An 11,033-nucleotide genomic window follows, 5' to 3' on the forward strand; every position below is an offset into this window, starting at 1 on the left:
TAAAGTTATCAAGGTTGAAGACTCAAGTTCGGGTTTAGACTCAAACAATCAACTTCCCCTCTTTCAATGCACAATGATTGCAACCAATGTCCGATCATCTTATACTCTAGTTAAAAAAACTTCCTTAGAATTCAATGCTTGCAGTCAATTTTATTATACATATTAATAATGCAAATGATTGATATACAAAGGTAGAATACTCCTGTTTATCTTACTAATATATCTAATTCATAACAATGCTCTCCTTTGTGCAGCATGTCCCTACAGTATTTGTTAAACACTATCTTCCAAACCATCCAGTTGATCTCATTCTTACTTTACCAAAGCATGAACTAGAATTCCTTGTTCATAACACGGACAACAATATGGAAGAAGATCAAAAGGAATGGCCTATCCATTACATCTACACAAGTAACAACAAATCTTTCTCAAGTGGCTAGCGTCATTTCATCATTAATAACTACCTTAACCCTAGAAACCAATGCATATTCTGTAAGGTTGCATCATATAAGTTCAATGTTTTCATCTACCACACCAGCCAACCATAAAAATGCTTATGTTCTCATTTTGTAAAAACTCTTTATCCACTGCAGCATTAACTGATGCTCCCACTTTTGTTAGACTTATTTGAGAGTTATAATCAACTATGGAGCATCACTTTTTCTAAAAAAACCTTTCTGCTTATGTTTTCAGTTTGAACTTTAGCTTTATTAAGTCACTTGCATTTACAGTTAAATAGTATCCCTTCCTTATTCAATGTCCATTGTTCTTAATGTCCTGCAACGAAGTGCGGGTATGATAACTAATAGTTTAAATTAAAACTATTTCTTATTAATACACTTTAAAAACTATTTTTCATTAATACACTTTTAAACTCATGTCTTAGTTTATGAGTAATGATTGATTTTATTCTCAATTTAGTTTTAATTTTATCAATTCATAACAATAAGTCAATTAAATTTCAAGTAAAACTAAAATAATAAATGATTATCTTTGGACCTTTTTATCTTTTTCCCTCTATAGAAACTAAAATTTAAAATTTGAGAAAATAATAAAAATGATAAAAACAAAATGGAAGCAATTTCTTTGAAAAAAAAGCCATTCAAAATTTTCAATTTCTCATCAACTTCTGCTTTCTATAGTTAATTGTTTTAAATAATGCAAATATTATAAAAAATCATTTGATATTCATATTTAATGATCTTAAATTATTTTTATAATTCAATTAAAATTTTAACAGCGAAAATGTTTTTCCTTTTTGAAAACAACATTGGAAATGTTGAAATATATTATACAATAATTTTAAAATATTTATAAATATTTTTTAATTTAAAATTTTTATTAAACAAAAAAGCTTATCAATCGTTTATCTACTTATTCGATATAAAATCATTTAATTATAGTTTGAATTCTTTTGAGTTAAACTTTCAAATATTTATGAATTTTTTATCATCTCAAGTTGGATAATTTAAGTTTGAATAACATTTTATTTGGGTTCGTTTCAAATTTGATCCAGTTTTAATTTAAAACTATTTTGATTCAAGCTTTCAATTTGAATTGAATCGAGTAATCACAATCAGATGAAGCCCAATTCCAGATGGCTTGAACAAGTTTTTAGATTCAATCAAAGTTTAACAGCTCTGAGCAAGTTATGGGATTCTATCTTAAATATAATGACCTGAATATTTCAAATTGGAGATATAAAACACTATCTATAGAATTTACAGTATTTACATACACGTCATTAGATTTATGCCCCTTTCTAAAATTTTAAGCCATTTAGCATAACCTCTTCTAGCATTAAACACTCAATTCATTCTTCATTTCTTGGTTTTGATTTTTAATAAAATTAATTAGTTAGATAAGAAAGTGCTTCCCTAAATATAATTTATTGTTTGACCAAAAAAATTTTATACTAGATTTTCTGAATAAAATAAAATTAAAAAAAAAAGTCATAGGTATGTGATTTAAACAACAATCAAATTTAAATTTTAAAGTGAAATACCAATTTTAAATTTCAATGGGAGAAAAAATTGTATCCTTACTAAAACTAGTGGTAATTACATAATACAACCAAAAAGTTAAAAGTATTTCAATGGGGGATGCTGCCCCCAATCCAACTCTGATCACACACATCATGCTATTCACAAGACTGATTAAAATCTTCACTGCGAATATTCAATGCTGATTTATTTTCCATCCCTAATGCATCAGGATTTGCACTTGTACCAGAGATAAAAGATTTACCCGGTGAAGCAGCCGGTAACTTGTCCCTGGACTCAGAATCGGCAGGTGTGATTTCCTCAATAAAGATTCCAACTTCAAGTTCGTCAGAAACAGCTATACTATCAACTGGATCATTGCTCGTATCACTTCCTTTAGAAGACTGAATGTTTTCTTCATCACTCTGATTCTAATTTCTTTTCCATCCTGTTTCAGGACTTCCATCAGAAACAAGAGATTTTCCGACAGGAGATTTGGCTAGCTTGTCCCCAGATTGAGATATGGTACATATAGTCTCTTCAACGGTGAGCTCAGTTTTGACATCAGAAGCAGCAGCAATGGCGTCACCTGCATGGGCAGCATCCAAATCACCCTCTTCACAGGACTGAGTATTTTTCGGGATAAGGGAGTTTGATACTGTTTTATTTCCCATGTCTACTGCACTATAGTCCATAGATGAGGTAGCAAGATTTTTGCTGTCAGAAGTAGATTCAGCAGCCTTGTCCCCTGGCCGTGAATCAGTCGAATCTTCAGAGGCTGGGACTTTAGATTCAAAAACACCTACTGCACAGGTATCATCCATACCCTCTGTACGAGATTGATTATTATCTTCGGCAGGAGAATCCAGTTCTGCCTTATTCTCCACCTCAAGTGCGTCATGGCTTGAGCAAAGGTTAACTTCACATTTACCATCTGATGCAGATTCGTTCCTCTTGTCCCCTGTTTGATACTTAGTAAGTGTAGGTCCCTCAAATGAGACAAAGACATTAGGCTCCAGGGATGCATCCAAGGAACCACTAGTTCCACCAGTATCATTGGTAGAAACATTAGGACATTGGGAATCTGAATCAGCGGCGGCAGTTCCACCATTTATCAGACTAGCATGATGCAAACCACCATCATCAAACTGTTGAGAATCATGCCCAGATGATGAACCAGGTTTAGATTCATTAGCCGCCTCAGGTGTGATACATTCATTAGATCCTGATCCAGTTTGCTTTGGACCTACAGGGTCAAATTTTGAGAAGTTAGAGAACAGTAAATAAACATAATTGAAAACAATGTAACAATTGCATTAACTAAAACCTGTGACAGCAGTCAAGTTTGCTTTCGTGTTTTCTTGCTCCAACAGTAGCTTCTGCAACATATCTACACCGGGGAAGACCAGCATATTCATGGACCTCATTTCTTCCTTAAGTGATTTCTCTAGAGAAGTGAAACCAAAAACTGCAGTCCATGTATGCGTAAGTTCAGCAATTGCGGGGATGACTAGTTTCTCAACCTTGAGAGTGCAGAAAGCCTTCAGACAACAAAAAGAATAAATTAGATTAACGATACAAGGAACAACAAATTTAAGCAAAAGGATAACAGGAAATATATATACACAAATACATATGTTGAGAGAGAGATACACACATGCAAACACACTTAAATGAATTACTCCTCACAGCTTACCGACTCAATAGCGCAGAAAAGCCGACGGCACATTCCCTGACGCCTGTATATATGGCGAGTGCCAATGAATGGCATCTCTGCTAGCTGAGTTCCATGGAACCTACATAGCACAATAGGACATCAAATCGGCAAAGCATTTATTTGAATGATAATCCAAATGTGTGCATCAAACCCACACCCAGTCCAAGAAGTCAGGTACTTGCGTTTTGTTAGGTGATTCTGGTCTTCACTGTGTTTGTCTGAAATTTTTATCTACCCAACCAAAGATAATTAACTGCAAGGGGAAAAGGTAAGGCATATAGATGCCAAAATGTTATTTACCTGATTGATGCTGCAGAAATTATTTCATCGCCTCTCTCTAGAATAGCAGTGTAGAAACCGCTATAATTCAGCCGGCTGAAGTTCGATCTTTAAAGATAAAAAGCAACAAATTGCAAACAATTACATATTTGATATTTGACAAAGGATATAAAGGCCATGGTTTTTATTATCTGTATAATCTTGGAAAGGAACAAACTAAAGAAGAACTCAAGATCTAATCCAAGCAGAAAGCAAGAATGGATAGAGATATTAGCCAAAATCATAACAGAAATAAGAGTTCAATGTAATTTTAAACTGTAAAAATAAAACACAGTTCCAACAACACCAAAATAAGAAATTTATCCCGAGGATCCTTTTGGAAAATTGTTATAATATGTAAAAATACTGCATATTATCACTATCAGACAGTTCTCTGAAAGCATATCCATAGTCTGACAAGAAATGCAATAAAAACAATCATAAATGAGCATGCAAGCCCATAATAGCTCTCAAACAGCATAATGAAACATTCTATTCACCGAAAGTCGCAAATACATGCTAGGGTTCATACAAATATGTCAAAAATAATCTGAAACAATGGAAAAATTCAAAGAAGATCACCGGAAAAGTAAACAAAAATCCATTTCACAAATTAGGACAAGACTCTAATAATCTACATTAAGAAACAAAATAAATAAAGTGTAATCAGCTAGAGAAGCAATATTTAAGAAAAAAAACTAATAAAACGAACACCACTTTAAACTCAGCATTCAAAATGCTTACCCACAATTATAAAGGACATTATTTATTAAGTTGATCCCACTCCTCCTGTCAACAATGGGCAAAAAGCATTCATCCATAACAGTCAGTGCGACAGCTAGTTTAGAATTGCATTCCACCCTTTGCAAAAGCCCTGTGGCAATTGTGTCAGAATCTGTGTCTGTTCTTTGAACAAGAGACCATGAAAATCCTGCTTCTAGTTCATGTTTGACCCCTAGATACTGCTGTAAATGATCATAGAGCTGTAGGAACAACAAAAACATTTCTGAAAATGCGCCTTCTGAAAATGTGCCTTCACATATTTGAACATTGTGCCTCCATAAATATGACATACAAGCAGATAAGACATGAACCAAAACAAACCCCATAGAAACTAGTAAAAAAGATACCAATTTTTATTCCAGGAAAAAAGAAGATTAGAGATAGAATTAGGACTTCGAAATACATAAAATAAATAAGAGAAAAAACCTAAAAAACATATTCCTGAATCAAATGATGACACAAGATAAATCTACCAAAGAACATATATTATGCACCTAGAAAACAATCTTCCTGCTTAAACAATATTATAATAAAAAAGCAAGCATGAAATGCAAAATATAGAAAATATATTGCTACACTTCATGATAACAGTTTTATCCACAGTGACACATCAATATTGTAGTGTTACCAATACATTTAAAAGAAACAATCATAATTCCCAAATAAAGAAAGAAACTTTGAGAGGCACTAAATGAATAATGGACAAACTAGAAAACCAAAATCCCATGTCAAATGCCATAAGATACAATCTACCAGATAACACATATTACAAACATAGATGAACTGTTTCTGTTTAATAATATTATGGGAAAAAAGTGAACACCACATGCAAAGAAAATTTCATCGTCAATAGAGTTCATGATAACAGTTTTATTTAGCCACAATCATAGCAACAATAGGTTAATACCATCATGTCATGAAAAACCAAAATTACTCTCTGAAAAACATTCTGCCTTCTCTACAATTTGATGATAGATAGGTTTAACATCTTTTAAAGGCGGTATATAAATGGCATGATTGCTTCTCTGATAGATTTTTCCTAATTTCATGATTTATATCTAATTATAAAATTCAGCATTCAAATGCTAACAGAAGAAAAGCATATTACCTCTCCGCATGTCTGCCCACAAAAAGGAAGAACCACACTGTTGGAATCAATATGAAGCTCATCCATCATTTTGATGCATGATTTGTGGTCTACAAAAGTGGAAACTATCAGAATTGTATTGAAAAGGAGAGGAAACCATGACAACAACTTCAAACTTCAAAGAACTGAGAACACTTGAAAAAAAAAAAAGGAGAACGAGTACATTTTTTCTCACACAGGCTGCAAGTGAGAAGTGCACAATCAGTTATATCATCCTCTTGAGCAATATTGCCGCCATTGCCACAAAATTTGCATATGCAATTTGGACAGTGCCAATCACCCGCTGGTAGAAACTGTAAATGTGTATATTTATATAAAAGCAAAATTAAGCTAATTTTGTGTTCAAGCAAGCAGTATAAGTTAACAAGCACAAGCTAAGTTTGTGTTCAACTACTAAGCAGTATAAGGCAACAAACACAAAAGGTCAAAAAAGTAAACTTTCTAACAGAGAAAAAGTTCAAAAGAATAAAAATAAAAACTACCAAGTACTGTAAGCAGGATAAAACTTTTTTCACTTCATCTTTAGCAAGAAAGTTAAAAGCCAATGCTTTTCAGGTCATCAATATGATAGAAGTTTATATATATGTAAAAGTACAACTATGTTTCAACAGCACAACCATTTGAGGGAGCAGCACAAAGCCACAGACAAATATTTCTTGCATAAAGATCCAAAACATTACAGATAACAACTCAGGGAATAGGACTTGGGAACAGTAACCCAGGAGAAAACATTCAGGAAAAGTTATAGAAAAGAGAGAGACATATGGCTTCACTTGTCACTTTAATTACACATGCAATGCTAGTCAACGGAAGTTTAAGAATGCCCTTAATTTTGTTTGGCACTGAACAAATTTAGGGATCCCTAGAATAAGCTCAATAGATATAACCTTCATAATTGAACATAACTATCTGCTTAAAGGAAGAAATTGAATTACCTAGCAACATATTTAGATCTAACTCTGGTCATTAACTACTTTCAAGCAACACAGCTGCTATTTCTCAAGAGGGCGCAAGAAGAGGGTTGGACTTGGGCCAGGGAAGAGGAAGGCGAAGGGACAAAAATAAATAAATGATCCACAAAAAGAACCATGAATTGGAGTTTTGTTGCCCCTCAAGTATCCCCTAAATTCTCAACACTCGGAAATCTCTTCAACTCCAAGGCCTGCATTAACCTCTATTTAAAATAAAACTGACCCAGAAGTTTCCAAGGAAAACTGGTAGGAAGAAGAAAGCAAACAAGAGAGACTGACCACCATTTGTAAATGTAAAACACTATATAGCAGGTGCAAAAATTATGCAGAAATACCTCTATATTTAGGCAGCTCTGATGAAAAGTTGAGGGACAACTGTCACAACAGATCAGATTCCCACCATCTCCGCAAATGCCACAAGTATCATCATTGGGGTCATCACCATCAACATCTACAGAATGGAAACCAATCTGTTCAGACTTCTCTTGTCTGTTCCATGCATCTATTTGGCACTGAAGGAGAGAAACACCAGAGTCCAAATATATATTCTGAAATGGCTGGCGCAATTTGCTTCCAGCATGAATCTCAAATTTTGTAACTGTGAGGATTTTACTACAACAACCACAATGGATTCCATCCCTTGTAATCCAGCCCTCTAGCATCACTTTTGTTCGCCTGCGGTTCATATACTGCACCTTTTGGCTCAAGTGCACTGCTCCACAATCAATCAGCCAGGAAAGGAGTGTTCTTTTCCCAGAATATGGAACAAAGTCATCACCTTCTGAACTCAGACCCAAATTAGAACCACGAACTAACAAAGTACATCTTCCAAGTTTTCTACTTTTTCTTCCATGAACAAGATGAGAATTGGATACAGAGGATGGCTTTTCATAGCTATCATGAACATGGTGAGAACTTTGACCTTTTGCATTTCCACTGAAGACACCATTGTCATTCATCCTAAATTTGAATGACTTACCCTGCTTAATGAAGGAACTTAGTTTCTCTTCATGACTCAAGCTATCCATACTCTCATCTTCATGCCTGGTACTTGAAGATTTCCGAGCAACAGCTTCTTCTACATACTCACTCTCACCTCTTCGCTTCTTTTTCATCTCCCTTTCCATCTTCTTTTGTGTTTTCCTAGTTAATTGGCTGAGTACTTCATCTGATAATGGGGTAAATGCAGAACCATCCCCACCAGGTTTGCCCTCATCTTCCTCATCTAGCTGCTTTAGAAGCGCATCATATGCCTTGATGATGGACCAGTAAGCAGTTCCAGCAGGATTGATGTACACAGCATCCAAATAGTCCCTGTTCCTCCTTGGTCTATAATCTATTGTCCAGCCTGCTTCTTGAAGCATCCCCCTTATTCGTTCACGTAATTTCTGTTTTTCTGTGCCACATCCACGCCTAACTTTTCCTTCTCCGATTCTGGCAGGCAGAAGCTGCTCAACTTGTGTTTTTTCCACTTTGCTACTTACCCTCTTTGCCGAGTTAGAAGCTTCCATGTTCTTTGATTGAAGTTTCAAAGATGTATCACTATCCCCTGAATCCCAGTCAGAGACCTTTTTCTTTTTATTTGTAGGTGTCTTTAGCAAATTCATTTTCTTTTTCTCTTTACTACTAAGTGAAACAGGCTTCTCAGGAACTTCTGTATCAGAGTACAATGATGGACGGGCATGCAAGTTCCTCCTAACTGTATCATCAATACTTGAACCACTCCGGGCTTCCCCAACTTCCAAGTGACTAAAATTTTTCGAAGGCTCACCAACCTTCTTTTTCTTGTTCACCATTACCTTCAAAACACCATTTTTTCCCTGAACCCTGATGGGCTTTTCCAAATCAGCCATACAACTCTCCCTCAACAAGGAGTAATGCAGCCGACCACCATCCCTATCCTTCCTAAACCTGTTCCTATCATCATGATCACCTCGACTCACCGCATCACTCTTATTAAAGGACAAATTTTTCTTCTTCTTCTTCTTCTTCTTCTCAAGGAAAACATGCCTGCTTGGACCACTCCCATATTCTCTCTCAATACTCCTCCGAGCAACTGCAGGCATTGAACCCAACAGTCTCCTCCCGCCAACCACTTCACCATAATCAAATCGGTTCCTCCTCATAATCCTCTCCTCATCAAGTCCATCATACTCATTAAAGTCAAACACATCTAACCTATTCCTCTTACTCTCACTCAAATCCCCTCCATTCCTACCAATGAAATCTTCCTCACTCCGCCTTATTCTCTCTTCCCTACTCCTCTTCCGACCAATTTCACTTTCTTCATAAAAAGCTAAACCATTACTAATTTGAATTGTTTCGGGCCCAACCCTCCTTCGAGGTGGCATTACTAGCTCATCGCTAGAACCCGAATCACTCATAATCATCCTAGGCCTCTTCTTCTCCTTTTTGGACTCGTAAATCTTTCGGGTCCCCATAGACCCGGCCCCACCCAAACCATCCCCCTTCTTCCTCACAATCAAACATCCGAATTGGTTCCTATTCTTCACCACAATCCCCGAATGCTCACCAGATCTCATTCGCTCTTCCATCAAAACCAAACAAAAACCCTAAAATCCTATTCTTTTCCTCAAATTCATCCCAAATTCAAGACAGAATCCGTTAAAAACAACAGAAGAAAACCTAAATCTCTCTCATCCACCAGATCTGTAGCGAAAACTTCCCCGAAGGAAGCAAGTGAAAAAAAAATTAAATAAAAAAGTTTCAGATTTTCAAACGAAATAATAGTTTTGGTGAAAAATGATACCTCGCTGTAGATGCAACGCGATGTATTTATGGCGGCAATTCACCAGCGATGGTTGACGCAATTTCCGGGAAGAAAACGGGAGAAGAAAAGAGAGAAAACAAAGGGAAGATAGAGAAATAAAAGCTTATGCTTTGGATTATAAAAATATGAAAACCAAAGCCGTTGTGAAATTAATTAATTAATTAGTACTAAATCTCCTTTATTTTATTTATTTATTTATTTTTTTACGTTTTCTTTTTGGTTGATTAATTAATCTCTTCAGCATTTTTCCTTCCATATCTCGCTGTTACAAGTCGGGGCAGGGTGATACGACAGCGTTTGGATTTGCACGTCAGTTCAGGCCCACGATTTTCTCTGCGTTTGCTTACGTGACAATCTCTCGTTAGCCTTGAATCCAAGTGGTTGTTGTTCTTTTTTCTTATTTTTAGAATAAAATAATAAAATAAAATTTTATGTTAATTTCAATAATTTTTTAATTTTAATTTTTATTAAATAAATTTTTAATCTTTAATTTATATTTAAATAATCTTTAAAATTTTAATTTATACCTAAAAATAAACTCTTAAAATAAATATTTTTCATTTAAAAAATTTATTTGAATATAAATTAAAATATAAAAAATTATTTAAATATAATAAAAATATAAATTTTATTTTAAAAATAAAATAGTTCAAAATTTTTTAATATTTTAATCTAATTTTTAATTAACTGAATTTATAAAAGAAGGATTAACGAGAGATGTGAACTGCAAACGCGAAGGCAAGCGCGTGAAAGAGTCGGTGTGACGAGACAATAGAATTTTGTTGCGGATTTAGGTGAAGTAGGCTGTGATGGAGTCCGGCTGTTGTGCTTTAGGAACTTTAGCAGCGGTTTTTGGTAAAAACTAGATTGGGTTAAAAGTTAAGATGTTCTTCGGCTTTCCGTTTGTCTTAACCTACCTTCTTCTGTACTAAACCTCGAGATTTAACCGTCTAAAAATTACAGCATGTTGTACCCAGGTCGTTGAGTCAACGCATTGATGCTCAGTGAACTCTTATCAACATTCATCAACCGTCAGCTGATCGATCAGCACAATCGACACCAGTTGATCACTACTAAATCACGCTCGTTCACGTTATAAAAAATAAAGTTGGATTTACTTAATGTAAGTGTCGAAATACGACTAAAATTTTACATTCAACACCGAATATTTTTTGTCTTACATATCGATTCCCCTAACAGCCTTTTAACAAAACAGTAAATAATCTCCCTCAAAAAACAATCAATACTGTTTAAAACCCTATCATGATCTATTTGAGCAGTGTCACGACAGATTATTTCTCAATTGTTTTCTCTCATTATTGAT

At 34.8% G+C, this 11,033-nt stretch overlaps 1 protein-coding gene across 2 annotated transcripts; it reads right to left on the reverse strand.

Moving 5' to 3' along the window:
- Positions 1-1,963: 1,963 nt before the first annotated feature.
- On the reverse strand, positions 1,964-9,864 carry LOC111291368 (uncharacterized). 2 transcript variants are annotated; one of them, XM_022883060.2, is made up of 9 exons: positions 9,689-9,864; positions 7,254-9,600; positions 6,111-6,240; positions 5,909-5,997; positions 4,762-5,000; positions 4,000-4,086; positions 3,679-3,778; positions 3,310-3,523; positions 1,964-3,228 (listed from the first exon to the last, which is right to left on the reverse strand). In XM_022883060.2, the coding sequence occupies exons 2-9, from the start codon at positions 9,471-9,473 to the stop codon at positions 2,414-2,416; spliced, it is 3,894 nt and encodes a 1,297-aa protein (XP_022738795.2). In that variant the 5' UTR covers positions 9,474-9,600; positions 9,689-9,864; the 3' UTR covers positions 1,964-2,413. The 2 variants fall into 2 exon arrangements, with proteins under 2 accessions (XP_022738795.2, XP_022738787.2); XM_022883052.2 differs by having other exon boundaries at positions 7,254-9,588; positions 9,689-9,860.
- Positions 9,865-11,033: the final 1,169 nt, after the last annotated feature.

This window comes from Durio zibethinus, chromosome 16, assembly GCF_047325235.1.
Source record: "Durio zibethinus cultivar Kanyao isolate XHJ-2024 chromosome 16, ASM4732523v1, whole genome shotgun sequence".
Taxonomy (NCBI): Eukaryota; Viridiplantae; Streptophyta; class Magnoliopsida; order Malvales; family Malvaceae; genus Durio; species Durio zibethinus.

Excerpts from the sequence above, each read along its gene's own strand:
- LOC111291368 (XM_022883060.2), bottom strand. The coding sequence starts at position 9,473 with ATGGAAGAGCGAATGAGATCTGGTGAGCATTCGGGGATTGTGGTGAAG. Across the intron at positions 6,241-7,253 it reads AGAGCTGCCTAAATATAGAG|TTTCTACCAGCGGGTGATTG; the intron begins GTATTTCTGCAT and ends ACACATTTACAG. Across the intron at positions 3,779-3,999 it reads ATTTCTGCAGCATCAATCAG|GTTCCATGGAACTCAGCTAG; the intron begins GTAAATAACATT and ends TGTGCTATGTAG.